Below are 20,825 nucleotides of genomic sequence, written 5' to 3'. Positions count from 1 at the left end.
TTCAAGACATTTTCCAGGTCTGTCGAGGCTCTCATGCTAAAGCTCGTCACGTTACAGATGTAGTCCAGTAGGTGGCGATACTTAAACGGTTCATTCTACAAACGATATTAACAGCAAGAGAAGAAGAATTTCAAGATTCCGCGGAAATGTTTAGTTTTAAATAAGTGTAAACCGATTTCATTTGTACGCTCATTATTTGTCATTTGAGTAGAAATGCATTTTAACAAGTATAAAGATAAACATCACCAAGAGTCGAATTTGTCGTCTTCGTTTATTAATGGTGAGTAGTCGGAATATAGAGTCATTATTGTTAACGGTTTTATTCCGCCGTGGTATTATCAATCATGTCTTTATTACAGCTCCCAGTGATAATACGCTGATAATGGCGTCTAAAGAGAAGAAGGAAAACATAAGAATGGGCAAACAGACGGCAACAGTGTACGCAGCAAAGATAAAGACCAAAATACACAGTAAGAAATGCTAAACGGATTCAGTTGTCTGCATTAACGTTACTGATGTAGCAGCTTGTGATTGTTAGGAGTTGATCAATGACAATAACTGGACTTTATTATCTCTTAGATACCTCATCATTCTTCAAGATTTCTTTGAAAAGCAACAACAAGGCTTTGGCTCTGGCTCTTGTTGCTCAGAAGCAGAAGAGCAGAGAGCTGGAGGCAGAGGTGGTGCGACTGAGGAAAGATGCGCAGAAAACTCATTTTGATCTTGCTCATCAGCGACATAAAAGCAAACAACTGGTGAGTCTGTGGGCGTGAAATCCAGTAATATGGCATTTGAATATTCACTCACGAATTTTTTATTTAAAAACTTGTGAAGTTAGGCTCGTCATGTGAATTTCAGTCTTGGATTCCTGACCCTTATATATATATATATATATATATATATATATATATATATATATATATATATATATATATATATATATATATATATATATATATATATATATATATACTGTACACTTGTACAGACATAAGTCAAGAGTCACTCTAGATTTATTGAACACGTTGAGCTTGTGCTGTACTAACATACATTATATTTCATACCAGTATATGTAGCTAACAGTTTTTTTTTTTTTTTTTGCCATCTAGTTTGGAGTTATACGAGAGTTTTATGACTCTTCCCTAAACTGGATGACAAAGGCAGTTGACATTTTTAGTAATGATGAGGTAAGTGGTCAATGTGTTTGTCTAATAATTAAATTATATGGCTATTTGTATTGTTGTTGTTGGTAGTAGTTAGAATATTCATAATAATAATTATCAGGACTTCAGCCAAGCTTTGGTGATTGTTCACAAAAGTGACAGTGAAAGTGACGTGACATGTGGCCAAGTATGGTTACCCATACTCAGAATTTGTGCTCTTCATTTAACCCATCCTAAATGCACACACACAGCAGTGAACACACACACACCGTGAACACACACCCGGAGCAGTGGGCAGCCATTTATGCTGCTATGCCCGGGTAGCAGTTGGGGGTTCGGTGCCTTGCTCAAGGGCACCTCAGTCATGGTATTGAAGGTGGAAGAGAGCGCTGTACATTCACTCCCCCCACCTACAATTCCTGCTGGACCTGAGACTCGAATTCGCAACCTTTGGGTTACGAGTCCAACTCTCCAACCATTAGGTCACAACTGCCCACATATTGCTATTTGTTTGATGGACACAATATTATTAATAACTATTTTTATTAGAATTCATATTAAAACTAATTGTTATTTTAAAGGATCCAGACAGTATGGACTTGGAACACAACACCAGTGAAGGTATGAAAACAATTTGTAGGCTGCTCATTGTACACAAGGGATAGTTCACCCAAAAAGGGAAAATTCTGTCATTAATTACTCTCCCTTGTTGTTCTAAACCCATAACCTTCGTTCATGTTCAGAACCAAGCTTTCTGACTTTGAAATTGTTGAATAAAGTCATTATTTTTGTTTTCTTGGCGCCCAAAAAGTAATCTCGAAGTAGAGCTGTGCAAATAATCGAACGCGATGATAATGCGCATCTCGTCAGTAAAGCTGGTTCTGTGATTAGTAGTAAATCTCCATCACAAACTTTCAGATGGAGCAGCATTTACTACACAGAGCCGTAGCTCACTGACAAGCTACGCAATATCACGTTCATTATCAGCGATGAATCGTCTGCAATAATGATCGCGATATTGCGTAGCTTGTCAGTGAACTGTGGCTCTGTGTAGTAAATGCTGCTCCATCTGAAAGTTCGTGATGGAGATTTACACTAATCACAGAACCAATTTTACTGACGAGATGCGCATGATAATCGCATTTAATTATTTGCACAGCCCTCTCGTAGCTTCATAACATTATGGTTGAACCACTGATGTCACATGGACTATTTTAACGATGTCCTTACTACTTTCTGTGCCTTGAACGTGCGTTGCTGTCTTTAGGGTTAGAAAGATGAACAAAGTTCTTATGGGTTTTGAACGAAATAAGGGTGAGTAATTAATGACAATTTTTATTTTTGGTTGAACTATCCCTTTAAGAATGTCAGTCAGATTTAGTTAAGTTAGAATGATTGGCACTGTTATGTCAACTCATACAAATTAAGCTAATATTAAGTTCTTTGTACATTACTGCTAACAAAATGTTTTGATGTTATTTAAATTTGTGATTTATTTTCCAGACCAGATCATTGAAATGGGAGAGGTTGAGAGTTTGCAAGACAGACCTTTTTGTCCACAGCAGGACAATGTTCAGTCTGAACCAGTGAATTCAGCCGGTGATGATCCCAGCCAAGAGAGAGATGGTCCAGCACAGCAAAATACCATATATGACTCTGAAATGGAGATGACCGTTAGTGACAGTGCTTCTGAAATAGTAACAGTTGAAACAAATGCCAAAAGAACCTCTAGAGTTACAGAAGAACACCAGAAAAAGGATTTGTGTCTATCAGAAAAACGTAGTGAGGTTATACCTGCAAAGGAAGACCCACCAATTGAATTTAGTAGATTAGAATATACATCAGCTGTGCCAAAAGAGGTGACCGCTGCCACACAGCAGTGCCCTCCCACTGTTCAGAGTGAGGTGGAGAATGGGCAGCAAATGGAGCCAATAACTGCACGCAGGAAGACTCACGTCACCTCTCGTAATAAAAGTAGCAGACGCACATGTAAACTGAAAGATCCAAGAAAAACATACCTGATCTCCCAAGATCCTCCTAATGACATTTTTATTGATTGTTTTAGTGATCCTGAGCTTCAGAATTCTGAAAGAAGCAAGGCAATTCCTTCACATGGAAATATTTCAAATAAAGCTGCTAAAAGCAAAGCTAAAGAGTCCCATGCTACCCAGGAAACCAGAAGAACAATTGTAGATCAAGATGAGCTAAGACCTCAGAAGAGCAGGAAGACCAAAGTCTTGCATGAAAATGTTCAGTCTGCTAGTACTTTATGCCCAGAGGCTGCTTGTACGGATGTCCATGTTGGTGAGACCGCAGTTCTAAAACATAAAAACAAAACTCCAGCAAACCCACTTCCTCAGTCTGAAAAGTGCAAGACACAGAAAAACAGAGGAACATTTGTGATACAGGCAAGTCAATCATTCATCAGTAGGAATTCATTTTTGAATGAAACCAATATATTAGAAGATCCCAACAGATCGGAAGGTTTACAGGACGTAATATCAGAAGCCCAAACGACACCTCTCAGTATTGATTCAGATAATGTTGCACAACAGCACAAGGAGCCAGAACATGATTTTCATGAGATATTGACAGAAAACACCTATCATTCAGAATGTTCACAAGATGTGAATGCCAGCCTTGTACAGGAACCCTATGAATTTATGTCATCAATGGCTGGCAAAGCCAAAAAACACAGAAAAGAGGGGGCAGATAAAATAAAAAAGAAGAATGCTGCACCAAGAGAAAAACGCAAAGCATTAACAAAGAAACAAAACAGTTGTGCTGTGAGTGTGGATGAAACTGTGTTGAGTAAAAGGCAAGATGAGACTGGTCTTGACAATGCATCAGGATGCAGGTCTTTGTCTAATACTTTACAGCTACCAGTAATATCTCATTGCTCTGCCTCAAAGGAGGATCTCAGGGATGGACATAATGCTGAAACCCTTAAAATAAGTTCCCCTTCCTCTGTTGACGAGCTAGATCAGACTGACCATATCAACGTGGACTCTCTTAGCATAAATCTGGATCAAACCAACCAAGCTCTTGAGGGCAGAAGCAGGAAAACATATGTTGTTTCATCTTGCCATGAATCACCCCTTAAGGAAAAGACTGACAGTGGGGCTTCCAGCGACATTTCTGAACATGATCCTTTTACTAATGAAACGGATAATGTTTCACCTGTTATGAACAGAAGTATGTTTGTCATGGAAAAATACAATGTGACTTCAGATGGTTTTAGTGGACACACAAAAGACCTTCAATTCACAGAAGAGAGGCCTCCCTGGGAGATCCTTGATGTTTACACTGAAGCACTCTTAGATGAAAGCTCTGCCCACAGCCCTCAACCAGAGACCCACTGTCAAACTATGAACATTTACCAGGACCAGGACTCAGACTTCAGGCACCAAGCTCCAGGTAAACCTTATGAATAAGTCTAAATGCTTTGCCAATGTGTGTGTTTTTAAGGAGAAACAATAATACATATTAGTACGCTTTTAATACAAATGACTTTGAGACTATTTAATTTTTATTTGTCCCTTTTTTGCATTTCACATATGTCTTGTATTTGTTTGTATCTTATATATTTATTTTCATTCTGCGAACAGAAGGCGACAGGGTTATGAAGAGTCTAACAAATACAGGGCATAATTCTGATTGCGGGAGAACTCGAAGAAGAGCAGCACCAGTCTCCTACAAAGAACCAGCCCTCAACTGGTGAGTTACACTTGAGTGATCTATCACAATCTAATGTAATGCAATAAAATATAATGTATTTCTGTCTTAATAGAGATAAAAAATTTTTTTGCATAATTTTGAATTGATTGATTTGTTTTTGTTGTTTTTCCAACAGCAAGATGAGGCGTGGCGACAAATACTCTGATACAAAATTCTTAAACTCTCCAGTGTTCAAAGACAAAAAGAAGAAGAAACGAGTTTAGGAGTGATTTTCCCATTTATTGATTTCAGACTTTCCTTTGGTTTTGCATTTTATTTTGTCTTTTAATGTAATGCAAATATTTTTAGATTTTAAAGTAATTGTTTTTAATCACAGCTGTTACCCTGCCTTCAGATCTCAGCTCAGTTTCATTCTTGTGTGTATATATATAGGGAATATTGTTTAAATTTTAGATTTTATTTTATTGGTTAATAAAGAGAACCTGCTCTATTAGGCTGCTCTATTCTCTTTTATTGTTAACTTGATTCTGCTTTCCATCCCTCTGTGACATTCATACTGGATATATGGAAGTCAGCTGTTTCCTATCAAGATATATGAAGGAAAGTTGAGTCTGTGTGTTATGTAACCAGGCACTGGCCAACAGTGTTAAAGTGATTGAAGGACTGAATGAATAATTCAGAGGACTGTTCACCTGAGACGACTACAATTCTGAGACAGAGTAGGAGTGTCTGTTTAACCAGTTTATATTGTATGAGAGCAGACTAAAACTTCTGATATATAGTTATCTTATTGTGCTGTCAGGAAGTGTTGGTATCTGAGTTTTAGGTAAGTTTCAATTATCTTTTTTTCTTTTTCTTTCTTTCGGTGTGTTTTCAAGAAAATTATTACTTTCAATTTGTTGAGAAGATCAATTTGTTTTAAGAAAATGCATTGAATTCAAATGTTATGGGCTTATAGTCACAAACTGTTTTTTATTTAATCAATTTTTTTTAGAGCATCCCAGCTTGTTATTTCTTCCAAATGTTAATCTCATCAGATGCCTTTAGTAACCTAACACTTCAATGTCAAATGTTCATCTCACTTTTCCTGTTTGTAGGAAGCCAAAAGATAGTTTGAAGTTTGCTTCCTGTGTTTAGTGTTGCCCCTGGCAGAGGATTAACTACTAGGTAAAGTTATACTCGTGGTGCCTTTCTTTTTTCTTTTAACTTGTAATGTTGCTGTTTTAATTTTAATGGGATTTCTGCTATCGTTCCTGACTAAATATTGAAATAAAGACGTTTAGGATTAAGTATTTCAAGTGTCTGAAAAATGGAGGTCAAGCGAGTGAAGAGAGATGTTAAAACTTTACTGTAAGTAACATAAAATAAATTAACTGTACTGTATCAGGATAAAGTTATCATAAATTGTTCATTTGTAAGAACACACTTTCAGAACAAAGCTTTTAAAAAACTTTTTTAGTGATGAATACATTGGACAGCGACTCAGAGAAACTGGTTTTGATCCAAAGGGAAAAAGCACTTCTACAATGATTGATGATTTGGTAAGTGATCGATATTAAAGAGAAAGTTTAATTTCAAAGGATAGGTTTGTCTTATTGAGAGAGTAGATATTAATTTCTATTGTTCTTGTTTCTTTCATTATAATAAAAAAATGGAAAAACAAGATTCAACAAGCTTAGGACTTGTTCTAAACACATTTGCATATTATAGGCCCATTATGACTTGGCTATAAGTGTGGCTTTGTGGTGGCTCAATAAAAATAATGGGAAGAATGCAGCTGAGACTGACTACATGTGAGTAATTTATATAACTGGTATTTGTATTTGTTCAAAAGATTAATTTTTATGTTTTGCCTCACATTTGGCAATGATATATTGTTTGTAGAGGAATTGGCAGTTTAAGATACATTAGCCAGTACCCTAATCACCTGGAAAGAGAAGCAATGATCCTTTCTTCCTTTGCTGGAATGCTTCTGGTAAGGATAAGTAACCAGTTTCAACAACATTTGTGTTTTTGTCCACAAGCCGTATCATCGTTCTCTCATTTTCAGAACAACTTACCTATAGAAGACATTCTGTCTCTGTACAATTGCAAACCAGCGGCATCTTACCCTCATAATCATGCTAAGGTATATTACAGTATATATTATGTATGTCACCCGAGTGAACAAATGTCACAATGGATGTGAATGGGAATAATATACACCCGGTCTGAAAATAGGAAGCCTTTAAATTGTTGTTTACTCTGGCACTTTACATTATGCAATGGTTCTCAACCAAGAAGGACCCATTTGGGAGCCTCAGCAAATTTCTGAAAATTACTTTATATATATATATATATATATATATATATATATATATATATTTTTTTTTTTTTTTAATAATTGAATTGAAGCAATCTAACTTTAGTAAAATGGTAAAAAGAAAAAAAAAGTATATGTTTTGTGATTTCTGAAATTTCTCAACAGGGCAACATTGTTCACCCATTCTCCCTCTCTTATCATCCATTTGCTATGCTCAGTTCATTCAAAGCAGTAGACCACTCAAGAAAACACAGTATGTGCCATCATAACAATCAAATCCATTAATATAATACAGTATTATTTAATACAGCATTAAAAAGTTTTTTTTAATCTTATTAAAGTATTATTTTACTCTCTTCACCAGCCCAGGTACTGAAACGCTGGATCAAGGAACACAATAAACAGGAGGTCTCTCCAGTAATGGAGAAACTGGAGTCCTCTTCTAGCTCCTCATTTAGTGTGAGTGTCGGTCAGCTGTTCCTCACATTTTACCCCATACACACAGTAATATAATGTACTGAAAAAAAAAAAAAAACATTAATGGCATCATGTGCTCAGATTGTGTACTGGAATTGTTGCACCTATATTTTGTGTCGAATACAGGATAGTGAGGACTCCTTAAAAGATGAAACTGCTCACTATGAAGGCTCGCAAGAATCTCTGCAGGACTGAAAACAGCAGCTGTACAACAAGCAAATATTCATTTTATTAAACACATGTAACATTATTTCAGGTGTTTCCTCATTTGTCCTTATTAAAATATTAGTTATTTCTTGAGACTTTGTTCACAACCAGGTAGGCTAATAACAAAGACAGCAGATCATACTTACCTGGCAGGGGAGACACCATGATCAAGAAGGCGGTTCACCCAGGGCGAGGCTTGGCAGGGGTCAGCACTCCGGTTGTGCTGACCCCTGCGAATTCCCCAAATGTGGGAATCTCGACTGCATAATTTATGGTAGTGGGGGACTGCGTTCACGCTCTCCCCTGAATTTAATTGGGAAGTCGTGGCCTAATGGTTAGAGAGTCGGACTCGTAATCGAAAGGTTGTTCAAGTCCCCGGCCGGCAGGGATTGTAGGTGGGGGGAGTGAATGTCCAGCGCTCTCTCCACCCTCAATACCACGACTGAGGTGCCCTTGAGCAAGGCACCGAACCCCCAATTGCTCCCCGGGCGCTGCAGCATGGCTGCCCACTGCTCCGGGTGTGTGTTCACGGTGTGTGTGTGTGTGTGCATTTGTTCACTACTCACTGCTGTGTGTGTGTGCACTTGGATGGGTTAAACGCAGAGCACCAATTTCGAGTATGGGTCACCATACTTGACAATACGTCACGACTAAATCAGTTGACAAGGTTATTGTAGAAATACCAATAATACTTTTATCCACTTTCTTTTTATTTGTCCAAAGTGTCCATACGTAGTGTTATTTTAGGAATAGACGGTGTGAACAAGTTTGCCCATGCATATTCATTTTACATGTGAATGAAGATTCGAAGTTAACTTTACAGTAATCAATAAAATTGGTTACTTTACTTTGAACTATTACTTTCTGAACTCTGCAACTTGTGGTGTGTTACAGACATTTTTGGATGTGCTGATGCATTCCATGTCATAAGCAATAATTCCATCACATAAAGCGTCTCATTAGTGTCTGGATCAAAACAGAGGAGGGCAGCTGAGGTCAGTAATTTGCCAGCTAGTAATTTTGATTCGATGAATCAGGGCTTTTAAATCTATGGATAGGATTAAGAGGTTGGCACCACAATCAGAGTGCCAAATCCCAGTCATTGAAGGGACAAATGAAGTTTGATCCACCATGTTGATGGTGGTTTATAAAGCAGACCTTGTGCCCTAGTTTGTTTGACTGTTTCTCATGTTTAGGACTGTTTCCAGAGGCTGACATCAAAATGAGTAAGGTAAATGCGACTGTCAAAAATGATAACCTCTTTATTTTTGCATTTCTTAAGGAAAGTTAGATAAGCATTTGATTGAACAGTTGCTATTGCTGAAATGCTAATTAGACTTAATGCTACTGTGACGAGAAACAGAACAATAGACCTGTTACAGTTGTCTGTTTAATTTGCTGTAATCTGTCACATCTCTTGATTTCAGATTATCTTTTATGAGGAGAGAAACTTCCAAGGTCGCTCCTATGAGTGCGACACAGACTGCCCAGACATGCACCCTCATTTCAGTCGATGCAACTCTGTCAGAGTGGCGAGTGGCTGCTGGGTCCTGTATGAAAGACCCAATTACTCTGGTTTCCAGTATGTGCTAACCAGAGGTGAATATCCTGAATACCAGCGCTGGATGGGCTACAATGACACCATTCGCTCATGCCGTACATTTTCCTATGTGAGTAAAATGCATGTTAATTATTCCATAATATTTGTTGTGACTTCTATTTCCACATCTACATTTTTTATTTATTTTATTATTCCTTCTTTGTTGTTCACTATTTTGCCATAGAAAACTCTAGTTCTTAGTATCCATGATGTGTAAATCTGTTGCATTTTGTGTTGTTGTACACATTTTCATTGCAGACATTCAAACTCTAAGCCATTTAAACCTTTATTTAAAAAAATATTTTGAAATGTTTTGCAGAAAAGTGATGGATCCTACCGCATCCGGATCTACGATCGGCCAGATTTCCAAGGTCAGATGATGGAATTCAGTGACGATTGCGAGTCCATTCATAAAAGTTTCCAGTGCCGCAGCGTTCACTCTTGCAATGTCATGGAGGGCTACTGGACCTTCTACGAGCACCCCAGTTACCGAGGCCGTCAGTATTTCATGCCTCCTGGCGAGTATCGCAAGTTCAGTGACTGGGGTGCCATGTGTGCCACCATTGGCTCCTTCCGCAGAATCACTGATTTTTAGAGTTCACATTATGAAAATGATTGTGTCTTTTCTGGCATTGACTTATCAATAAAATATCACAAAGCCAAATGCTTGGCAGTGTATGTATTGATGCTGGAGATGTGTTGATTGCTATAGCTGTCCATGATCAAACATATAGGCCTATAGATTTCGGGCTGTATATGGCATCTGCGGGAAGAAGCTTTAAATCCTAAAGGATTAGTATTCCCTTATATTTGCCAGTGTAAATGATTTAAAAATACACTGTAGCTATTGCATATCATATCAATATCAATTTATAGCATGTTTTAGAAGTCAAAGAAATTATATGGACAGTAGGAAGCCACCACTGATTGTGGTAGATTGTAACAAAGGTTTTGATCCCTACAAACTCAACTTTTCTAATGGCAGTCATGTAGAACTTTTCATTCTGGTAACATGTTCAGTCACTGGCAAAGCATTGATGTGTTTTATAGGCCTTATTTTGAATAGGTAGCCATCTTACACTGGATAAAGAGTTCAAATAATTGCTACAATACACTTGTGAGTGAGATAGATAATGGCAATGGGACTCTTTGACAAAACTGTACATACAAATATTTCTTGAATAGATTTATTCATAAACATCCATATCGGCTCTACTAAAGGCATTTCACAATTTCAAAAACAAAACCTTTCAGTTTAAATTAAATGCCCTTATTTAAACATATACAAACAGACTTGTGATTTGTAATGTTAAAATAAATGCAGACACATAACACTATTGTTATATTGTTTCCCCAGACCTTTCCAGCAGCTTTCAACACAGCAGCATTTGCTGGAAAAACTAATGTTACAGAGGCAATCAAAGTGATTGTTTGGGGTAAAACTGTCCATGTTTGCAATATTCCTGTACAGTTTCTGCTGACATGAGTACACTGTGATTTAAATGACAACATGAACAGTAGTACCATTATTTTCATGGATATATATTTATAGTTCCAGCAGCATTTGGCACCTACACAGGAAAAAGTTCAAAGCCTACACAAACATGGGAAAGGTCTGTACAAATTATAATAATGTATTAGCCATATATGAATTATTATTGTGCTGCTTATGTAAAATGTTTCCTCTAGATTGTCTTTTACGAGGATAGGAACTTTGGGGGCCGTTCTCATGAGTGCATGAGTGACTGCGCTGACCTGCATTCCTACTTCAATCGCTGTCACTCCATCAGAGTGGAAAGCGGTTGCTTCATGGTCTACGACCGAACCAATTTCATGGGACGCCAGTACTTTCTGAGAAGGGGCGAGTACCCTGATTATATGCATACGATAGGAATGAACGATTGCGTTAGATCCTGTCGTATGATCCCAATGGTAAAGGCTGAAGCTATTTGTTATCTAAAGTATAAATCTTCTTGTTTTAATCTATTTAAAATTAAGCACTTAGCCTTAATTCCTGTTCTTTACCCATTAGCATCGTGGGTCCTTCAGAATGAGGCTCTATGAGCGCCAGGACATGGGTGGCAAAATGATGGAGCTTGAGGACGATTGTCCCAACATCATGGACCGTTTCAACATGTCCGACTTCCATTCCTGCCATGTGATGGATGGTCATTGGCTTGTTTATGAGCAGCCCATCTACACAGGTAGGCATTTCTACCTGAGGCCCGGCGAGTACAGGAAGTACAGTGACTGGGGCGGCATGAGTTCGAGGATGGGCTCCATCAGGCGAATCATGGATCTCTAATGAATGGAGTCCTTGTGAAATGTCTGCTGTATGCCCTTTTTCGCACACTAAATAAAATGGTGTCTGTGCTAAAGTATCTTGAGTTTTGTTCTTGCACCCTCTACCTGGAGGAGTCACTGCCTGATGACGACTCTTACTATAGGCTGCCAGACTGCTCGACACTGTTTGGAGAACTGAATAAAACTATAGAGATGTTTTCCTCCATGAGACAGGTTTCGAGTGTTCTATCTATCTGCTTGTGCTGTATATTAATGCTCACTCATGGTAAATAACAAATGACAAACAGATGAAGTGTCGAAAACTTGCTTAATAATAAAAATATGGCTTATGTTTAATACAATGTTTATATAGATAAACATTAAAAAGTAGGACTGTTATAACCATGTAAATATGGGGTGTGACTTAGACAAAGTTTGCTTCAGGTAAACCCTGAAGAGAAAAAAAGAGTAATCAAACATATTTAAGAGTGTAAAGTATATACAGAATATATATATATTTATCAATAATACCAGAATTTATCACATTTTTACTGACCAACCACTATATAAGCACATAATGAGCATAAAGTAAAAAATGTAATATAATGTATCCAAAAGAAATAGTACCATAAAAATGAATTCAATTAAATAATCAATAACATGAACATAATTAATAAATACATGCATACATTTAGATGCATACACTATTTAACATATTCATAATTTATATAAATATTTTGTATTAATAATTTCATATTCATATTTTGTAATAATTTCCACACAACTGGCTACTGTACATTTATTTATTTAAGTTAATATCACATGACAAGTTTTACATGAAACTTACAAACAATTTATTATTGATATTGGGTATTGATATGAATTATTTTCTGTTTCATCTGTTCATTATGTGATCATAGCCTTTTTTCTGCATTCATTCACAAAATGGCAGTACTGACCATATTTTTAACAAAAGAATTATAACAAAACTTTTTAAAACCAAATGGCAAAAAAGCATTTTCTGTGTATGTAATTATAATATGAATGACACATACAGTGTCAGCACTTCGTGTGTATATATACCATAGAGCGTCACACTCACATGGCACAACTCCAGTCAAAATGGGGAAGGTAAAGAAATACTGTAAGGAAAGTGAGAAAAGTCATACAAAAATATTGTTTACCTTATATTCAAGATATTTACACTGGTTTTCCTGTAAACTGTGCATATGGACTGTCTTCTCTCTCTTTTTTTTAACAGATCATTTTCTATGAAAACAAGAATTTTAAGGGTCATCAGTATGAATGCAGTGGTGATTGTGCAGATATGCTCTGCTATCTTGGCTGCTGTAACTCCATCATGGTGGAGAGTGGATACTTCATGATCTATGAACAGCCACATTACAAAGGCCAGCAATTTTTGATCCGTAAAGGAGAGTACCCAGACTTTCAAAGCTGGTTGGGCAAAAATGACTGCGTCTGCTCCTGCCGTGAAATTCCCATGGTGATTATGCTATATGCTTGAGTGAGCTACATTGGAAGTAATGCTAACGTTCTAATCATTCTTTTATATGTCAGGAATGAGTGAAAAATTTGATTAAAATAATAGTTGCTTTACACATGTTTTGTTCTTCCCTCTACCAGACACATGGATCTTCTCATGAGGTGAAACTGTTTGAGAGAATGGAGTATGGAGGTCAAATGATGGCTCTAGTGGAGGACTGTCCAAATGTCATGGACATGTTCCAGACGAACCACATATTCTCCTGCAAGGTGATTGGTGGAAACTGGCTCTTCTTTGAACAGTCCAACTACAAAGGCAGGATGTACCTTATAAGACCTGGAGAATACACAAGATTCACTGAATGGGGAGGCTTGAGTGCCTGTGTGGGTTCCATCAAACGAATCATCGATAATTAGAATTAACATTCATGCAGGCTGCTCAGCAGTTTTTTAATATTTGTTTATTTTTAATGTAATATACACTGTTGTAAACACACACACACCAAACTTAAAATGATTTGCTTCTATTACTTAACATAGGTCTGCCATGTTAAGCAACACAGGGAATCATGTTGAATAAGAACTTACAGTATGCAGCCTTTATGCTTCAAACGCTCTTATATGTTACCTCAGAAATAAATGTTTATACATTTGAAATCTATAAATTTGCTTATTTTTGACTCATATAATGTTTTACATAATATTTGACAGTGTGTTATTCATAACTGTGTTTCTACTTATAGCAGACTAATTAAATACTACTGCTTATAAATGAGTGCAATGTTTTCTTTTTTTTATTTCATGTTAGTTTATTGGTTTTTCAGTTTGGTCATTATATAAGATGAATCATACATTGCAGCTTTATCCAGATTTAAACAAACCATCCATTACTCAACTGATTCAGTATAAGACCTGTTGCTTTTGCATTGATTCATTGTGCTGATTGCAGTCAGACTGAAGCTTCTGCAAGCAGAGCGGGATGGGGCATTTTGATGAATATGGAAAAACTGCACCAGGGCCAAGCCAAACATAATCAGATTGTTTCATTGCACCCCCCCCCCCCCCCCCCACCCCCACAATTCAAGCCCTACTTTCTCCCTAGGCTAGATTTATTTGAATGACAATACTTTATGCTGTGCAATCACAGAGCAGCTTCTAGGTTTTATAAAAGACAGTGATAAACTGGATGCCAGTGTCGAGCAGTAGCCCTGCCAGATGCCAACATGACTATCGGAAAGGTAAGATGGCATCTCTCACTGTCTTAGACTAATAGACTTACAATGGTTTTCAACTCTATATCATGAAGCCACTTTACAGCTGCAAGTTAACATTATTTCATATATTGTATAATAGATTTATCATACCTTTGATCTTTAACAGATCATCTTCTACGAGGACAGGAACTTTCAGGGCTGCCATCATGAGTGTAGCAGTGACTGTGCAGACCTGCACCCCTATTTTACCCAATGCAACTCCATCAGGGTAGAGAGTGGGTGCTTCATGGTGTATGAGCACCCAAATTATATGGGGCAGCAGTACTTCCTGCGGAAGGGCGAGTATTCTGACTGTCAGCATATGATTGGCTTCAGTAACTGTATCAGATCATGTCGGATGATCCCCATGGTAAGTGATTTATGGGAATTAGCAAATAAACATTGTTAAAAACAGACATGCACTAGTTCAGCAGATCAAAGAAATAGGATGCTTTAGACTGCAGAAACACACTTTTGATATTCTTTGAAATAATAAATGTGTTGATTAAATATATCCCAAATCCATGTTTTCTTGTAGTATACTGGTAACTACCGAATGAGGCTATATGATCGGGCTGATATGGGAGGTCAGATGATAGAACTCACGGAAGACTGTCCTAACATCATGGACCGCTTCCATACATCTGACATCCACTCCTGTCATGTGATGGACGGTCACTGGCTTCTATATGAGCAGCCCAACTACAGAGGGCGAACGTACTACCTTGGACCAGGTGAATACAGGAAGTACAGCGACTGGGGAGGAACGGCCCCAAGAATCGGGTCCCTCAGGAGAATAACCTCTTTCAACTAGACTACATGAATTGTGCGACAACATATGCACTAAATAAAATCTCTTGATTGAAACTTTTGCTTGTCTGCTTATTATTTCTGTTCTAGTGTTTCCATGTGAAATTAGTAACTGAAAAAGTCAAGTGGTTAATCTATAACTATTTATTCCACATTAAATTTACCTATTAGTGACATTTTCTATCACAAATCTGGTTACCAGACTGGAAAAAATTCATTGAAAATTTGGTAAAGTAAAACTGAGAGCAAACTGTCTCTCACACTGTTTATGCTTTTGGCTGAACAATGCAGGGCTCAATCTGGATTAACTGTCCTCATTGGAGTTAAATCTATCACTACCATGACTGTCAAAAAAACAAAAGCAGCCCTGCTATTTAAAGGCGCATTGACCTCAGAGAAATTAGAGGAAGTTTTTATCCAGATGCATGGTTTAGTGGGACAAAGTGGCAATCAAATACCAAATTACAAGAAAAAGTGAAAATGCTAAGTTGTAGCTCCCAAACACATGGTCAGTGATGGACGTGCAGCTTTATAATGAGAAGACGACTGAATAAGAAGACAAAACCGATCCTAATTAGGTCATTTGGATTTTTAGTTAAAGTAAGTAATAAGTTGTGGTATAAATTGGATGGATACAGGTTTATTTCTGATCATTTGTCATGGCTGTTGTTTTTAATACAGGTTTTTGCTAATGTAACTTGATAGATGGCTATTCATGTATGGCTTTTTTTTCCTGATATACTATATTTTTTATGATTTAAAAAAAAATGCACGCCATTTTGTGTAACTGATGAACACTGTTTGCACACATAGTCAAATTGTGCTTTATGATATCACAAAAACATTAAATGATATATTGCTTGCTTGCTTTTTAAGGTGTATCTACAGTAAGAGGCTTATAAAAGATGGTTGTATTTACCTTCATCATTTTCCATTTAAATAATTTTACTGTAGCATTTTTGCCATTTTAAATAAGGCTATTTATATCTACATGCGCACAACATTTACAAAAAGCATATAAATAATGAATGTCCATAATGTTACAGAAACATTTTTTTGCACCTTTTACATGCCACAAAATATAAAAAATTGTATCTGGGCCTTTAGCTTGTGGCTAATACTGCACAAGCCTGACTAAGGACTGAAACAAACTAGAAGTTTTACAAACAAATATCTATGTTTTTTCTAGAGCATGAAGTACATAAACATTTGACAATTGAATATCAGAGACAATGTTCACGTAACATCCCTAAAACACAGCTGAGTTAACTGAATCTTTAAAGGTTTCTTTGTAATTTCTCCTGCACCATTTTTTTTCATATGTAAGAATTTATTGGAAAATTCAGTATGTCAGTGCAGTTGACAATGCTGTTGAGAATTGAATCTCAGTAACTGCTCCCTCTGTTGAACCACTTCTTTAATGCAAAAGGGATGTTCCATATTGTTCAGTGTGCATTGTGCTGTGAATGTGTGGGTGTCCTACCAGTCCTTTCCCTGGACCATGCAAGAGAAAACACCAAACATGTAATTATATATCCTTTTTCAAGTAAAATCCATATTTTTCAACTCAATATTGTGCTCTAACAAAAAGGTAAACATGTGCCAGTACCCTGACATATTCCTGTATTCATTTGAATAACAATACTTTGCTTGTCAAGAGGCAGTATAAAAAGCTTGGGAAGCATATGGAATCTCTCCAACGGAGACCATGGGCAAGGTAGGATTTTTGGCACCAATTTCATGACATTTACATTGAATTGCACCTCCCCTGTGTATGCTAAGCTTTGACGCAGATGGATTATTCTCCTAATCTATGCATTAAGCAAAGTGTTGATTTTGTTGGCTCTTTTAGATTGTTTTTTACGAGGACAAACATTTTCAAGGCCGTAGTTATGAGTGCAGTAACGACTGCACAGACCTGCACACTTACTTCAGTCGCTGCAATTCCATCAGAGTAGAGAGTGGCTGTTTCATGATCTATGAACGTCCAAATTTTATGGGCCACCAGTATTTCATGAAACGTGGCGAGTATTCTGACTACCAGAGATGGATGGGCTTCAGTAGCTCTATTCGGTCCTGTCACCAGATTCCAATGGTGAGTTTCACTGAATGTGCTGCTTTTGTGGAGATACTTATATTACAGTTTCTTTGACACCAGTGTACTGAATCATTCATTTGCGTCTTGACGTCAACAGTACAGGGGACCATACAGACTGAGGATCTATGAGAAGGCTGACTACGGAGGTCACATGATGGAATTCACAGACGACTGCCCCTGTGTGTCTGATCGTTTCCACCATCGACATGTGTACTCCTGTAATGTGATGAATGGCTACTGGATCTTCTATGAATATCCCAACTACAGAGGGAGGCAGTACTTCCTGAAACCTGGGGAATACAGGAGATACCGAGACTGGTGTGCTACATGTGCCATTGTGGGCTCCTTCAGACGAGTCACTGATTATTAGCCATTCTGCTTGCACTTATTTATATGAACTGTTCATTTCCTGTTTATAAGCATAACTGTTTATAAACATTTTGATTTTTCACTTCTTGTGCCTGGACATAAAAAACAAACATAAAAATAAAATGATATTTGTAATAATAAAGCACTCCGGTTTTACTGAATTCTCAGCACTAAATCAGTCTCTTATAATAGAGTGAATTGGCTTTTTTTCACCTTCTCTATTTATTTTACATTTTAGACATTTTTACACAAATCTTGACAAAAAGCAATAATAACAACACATTTATGTCAATATATAGTGTATAGCAACACAGAAATTAAACAGGAAAACCTGGATTTTTCCATTAACTACTTATTAAATCTCACCTGATCTAAAGCCACTGCTTAAATAATTCATAAAGGAAGAGCAGAAATAGATAACAGGTTGGTGAGATTAAACAGATGAAGCATGAAAATGACAAGATGAGATTATATTTTAAATGATATCTCAAATGCTTGCAGCCTTGCTTAGGTAAAAGAAACACAATGCTGAATATTAGAGGTAAATAATGGATAATACCATTTCAAACATATCAAACCTTAAATGCTAAATACTGTTTTTCAGATGTTCAATAATATTTATTATTTTGATTAATTTAATAGGACAAAAACACAATTTTGCTTGCTTAATTTAATACTTAAGTACCAGGTAAATTGAATTACTCCCTCCAGTAGCAATCCGACTTGTAATGTCCATGTAAGTGTGGAGGAAATGGAAAACAGAATTTTCCAGCGCAACATTTAAATATGTGACAATAAATAAAATGTTTAGCACATTTAATGATAAATAGCACGTATAATTACAAAAAGCTGCAAATGCAAAGACACTAAAATGTTGTCAGTTAAATGTCTGAAAATTAATTTGTGATTTGGTAACATACCTGTTATGTCTCTAGTTAGAGTCACATGCACTGAATGTTATCCGTTCATATGAGACATACTTTGCATGAAGAACATTTATGTCACTTGTGAAATTGAAAGAACATTCGCTCTGTATTTGACTATAGTTTGGCCTATACTGTAAAAGACAATGCACAAACAGCTGCCAGAGATGTATGGATAAAAACAATTGTTTCAGTTTACTGGACCACTTCAGCAGAAGTCATACTGCTTGATCATCAGCTTTTGGCATTTGAATAACAACAAAATGCGGGCCCCTAGTTTTTGTATAAAAACCACCACCAAAGGCCATCAAACTACAGCCAGTACAGTGAGCTGAAGCTCTGAGATAAATAATGGGCAAGGTAATAATGTTTGAAATAAGTATGCTTCATAATTCATTGAACGTTTTAGGTTTATATTGCATCCAGTTTTTATTTGCTTAACTGTTTTAATGACTAAAGATGAACATGATGCAGTTCTGATCCAAAAGGCAATTACATTATTTAAAATCAGCTGAATTTTTCATCCCATCAACAGATCATCTTCTACGAGGACAGGAACTTCCAGGGGCGCAGCTATGACTGCATGAGCGACTGCTCTGATATCTCCTCTTACCTGAGCCGCGTTGGTTCAATCAGGGTGGAGAGTGGTTGTTTCATGGTCTATGAGCGCAACGGCTTCATGGGAAATCAGTTCTTCCTGAGGAGGGGCGAGTACCATGACATACAGCGCATGATGAGCATGGGCATGATGTTCGACACTATCAGATCCTGCCGCATGATTCCTTCAGTATGGCTCTCACTTTCTTTATAGTGTTGTGTAGATTTAGTAATGCACTTCACCCCCCCCCCCCCCCCCCCCCCCCCAAAAAAAAAACAATACTATATCATGCATGCATTGATGAGAATCCTCTAAATAATGAAAACATTCTATTGAATCTTTCCTTGTTTTACAGTACAGGGGAGCCTACAGAATGAGGATCTACGAGAGGGACAACTTCGGAGGACAGATGTATGAGTTGATGGATGACTGTGAAAACATCATGGACCGTTTCCGTATGTCTGACTGCCAGTCCTGCCATGTGATGGACGGCCACTGGCTCTTCTATGAGCAGCCCCAATACAGAGGCAGGATGGCCTACTTCAGACCTGGAGAGTACAGGAGCTTCAGAGATATGGGATACAGTAACATGAGATTCATGAGCATGAGGCGTATCACTGATATGTGTTAAACTGCTAGAATGTAGGAGGAAATAAAACTTTATTTTGAGAACTAACTGTGGTGTCGATTGCTTTATTGGCTATTTTTTTTTAAATAATTCAATTTGGGTCTGTGTGCTTTTTCCTTCAGAGATGAAACTGATTCCTGCTTGAATTTGATGATACTGATCATGCATTAAAAGGAAACTATTTGCAGAAAAGGGGGTTTTCTCAATGCTAGGTAAGATAATCTATTATTTATGCATATAGCAGTCGATTATATCCAAAGTGACTTACAAAAGCAGTTAGTCAAAGTCAACAACATTCGTAAGATACAATGCCAGGTTTAGACAACTACTTTAGGTAGCAAACTGGAAGAGGAGAACGCAGAGAAAAGTATAATTGTAAAAGTATATATATATATATAGTATAACTGAACAAAAATCGTTCATTAAAATTGCAAAATAAGGTTTCACAGCAGAAATCAACTCTGAACCTATGATGCATTAGGCCTATGTTGACTAGGCTACTCGCTCTGATGTTCAAACATTTTGTTGCTCAAAGACAGGAAAAAGCATGATCGTTCAAGATCCATTTTTGCATATCCACAATACTAATTATCATTTTTTTTTAAACTATGATATATTGTGGTACTATGTATTGTTACAGCTCTGTATTTTCAACACTTTATATTTCAGTAAATAAAAATAATGAGACAAAAGGGTCAATTTGAAAAACATTTTCTTGTGATTTTTGAAGGAATCAATCAGCAAAAATCCAGCAAAAAAACAGTCAAAGGATAGGTGAAGAGGAACATGACTATTCATAATTGGTGAATAGTTAAACACCATAATTGGTGTGTGATTTTATGTGTAATCTCTTATAAAATCACATTAAATTTAGAAATAGTTTGTAGTGCGCATGTTCAGGATTTGTGAATGATTATGTTGTTAACATATAGA

At 36.9% G+C, this 20,825-nt stretch overlaps 8 protein-coding genes across 8 annotated transcripts; all 8 read left to right on the top strand.

Annotated features, from left to right (window-relative positions):
* The first annotated feature begins 93 nt into the window (after nucleotides 1-93).
* On the top strand, nucleotides 94-6,229 carry sgo2 (shugoshin 2). Its single transcript, XM_079427000.1, has 8 exons — nucleotides 94-280; nucleotides 360-470; nucleotides 580-755; nucleotides 1,110-1,187; nucleotides 1,745-1,784; nucleotides 2,667-4,580; nucleotides 4,772-4,880; nucleotides 5,017-6,229. Exons 1-8 carry the CDS (start codon nucleotides 214-216, stop codon nucleotides 5,102-5,104), a joined length of 2,583 nt encoding a protein of 860 aa, XP_079283126.1. The 5' UTR covers nucleotides 94-213; the 3' UTR covers nucleotides 5,105-6,229.
* On the top strand, nucleotides 6,151-7,815 carry LOC306875636 (uncharacterized protein C2orf80-like; the record flags this gene model as incomplete). The annotated part of the gene is made up of 8 exons (XM_079426321.1): nucleotides 6,151-6,191; nucleotides 6,301-6,382; nucleotides 6,552-6,634; nucleotides 6,726-6,816; nucleotides 6,892-6,969; nucleotides 7,309-7,396; nucleotides 7,508-7,602; nucleotides 7,747-7,815. 8 exons carry the CDS (start codon nucleotides 6,151-6,153, stop codon nucleotides 7,813-7,815), a joined length of 627 nt encoding a protein of 208 aa, XP_079282447.1.
* Nucleotides 7,816-9,049: 1,234 nt separating this feature from the next.
* LOC306875635 (gamma-crystallin M2-like) lies at nucleotides 9,050-10,022 on the top strand (the record flags this gene model as incomplete). Its single annotated transcript, XM_079426320.1, has 3 exons — nucleotides 9,050-9,058; nucleotides 9,255-9,497; nucleotides 9,747-10,022. 3 exons carry the CDS (start codon nucleotides 9,050-9,052, stop codon nucleotides 10,020-10,022), a joined length of 528 nt encoding a protein of 175 aa, XP_079282446.1.
* Nucleotides 10,023-11,031: 1,009 nt separating this feature from the next.
* Nucleotides 11,032-11,732, top strand: crygm7 (crystallin, gamma M7; the record flags this gene model as incomplete). The annotated part of the gene is made up of 3 exons (XM_079426319.1): nucleotides 11,032-11,040; nucleotides 11,117-11,359; nucleotides 11,460-11,732. The coding sequence occupies 3 exons, from the start codon at nucleotides 11,032-11,034 to the stop codon at nucleotides 11,730-11,732; spliced, it is 525 nt and encodes a 174-aa protein (XP_079282445.1).
* A 1,100-nt stretch (nucleotides 11,733-12,832) lies between these two features.
* On the top strand, nucleotides 12,833-13,630 carry LOC306875633 (gamma-crystallin S-1-like; the record flags this gene model as incomplete). Its single annotated transcript, XM_079426318.1, has 3 exons — nucleotides 12,833-12,841; nucleotides 12,972-13,214; nucleotides 13,355-13,630. 3 exons carry the CDS (start codon nucleotides 12,833-12,835, stop codon nucleotides 13,628-13,630), a joined length of 528 nt encoding a protein of 175 aa, XP_079282444.1.
* An 806-nt stretch (nucleotides 13,631-14,436) lies between these two features.
* On the top strand, nucleotides 14,437-15,280 carry crygm6 (crystallin, gamma M6; the record flags this gene model as incomplete). The annotated part of the gene is made up of 3 exons (XM_079426355.1): nucleotides 14,437-14,451; nucleotides 14,594-14,836; nucleotides 15,005-15,280. The coding sequence occupies 3 exons, from the start codon at nucleotides 14,437-14,439 to the stop codon at nucleotides 15,278-15,280; spliced, it is 534 nt and encodes a 177-aa protein (XP_079282481.1).
* Nucleotides 15,281-16,984: 1,704 nt separating this feature from the next.
* On the top strand, nucleotides 16,985-17,744 carry LOC306875632 (gamma-crystallin M2; the record flags this gene model as incomplete). The annotated part of the gene is made up of 3 exons (XM_079426317.1): nucleotides 16,985-16,993; nucleotides 17,129-17,371; nucleotides 17,472-17,744. 3 exons carry the CDS (start codon nucleotides 16,985-16,987, stop codon nucleotides 17,742-17,744), a joined length of 525 nt encoding a protein of 174 aa, XP_079282443.1.
* Nucleotides 17,745-19,198: 1,454 nt separating this feature from the next.
* On the top strand, nucleotides 19,199-19,895 carry LOC306875678 (gamma-crystallin M1; the record flags this gene model as incomplete). The annotated part of the gene is made up of 2 exons (XM_079426357.1): nucleotides 19,199-19,453; nucleotides 19,620-19,895. The coding sequence occupies exons 1-2, from the start codon at nucleotides 19,250-19,252 to the stop codon at nucleotides 19,893-19,895; spliced, it is 480 nt and encodes a 159-aa protein (XP_079282483.1). The 5' UTR covers nucleotides 19,199-19,249.
* Nucleotides 19,896-20,825: the final 930 nt, after the last annotated feature.

This window comes from Barbus barbus (assembly GCF_936440315.1).
Source record: "Barbus barbus genome assembly, chromosome: 10".
In the NCBI taxonomy this organism is placed as follows: domain Eukaryota; kingdom Metazoa; phylum Chordata; class Actinopteri; order Cypriniformes; family Cyprinidae; genus Barbus; species Barbus barbus.
The sequence above is the reverse complement of the archived record's forward strand: the minus strand, read 5'-3'. Positions and strand labels throughout refer to the sequence as shown.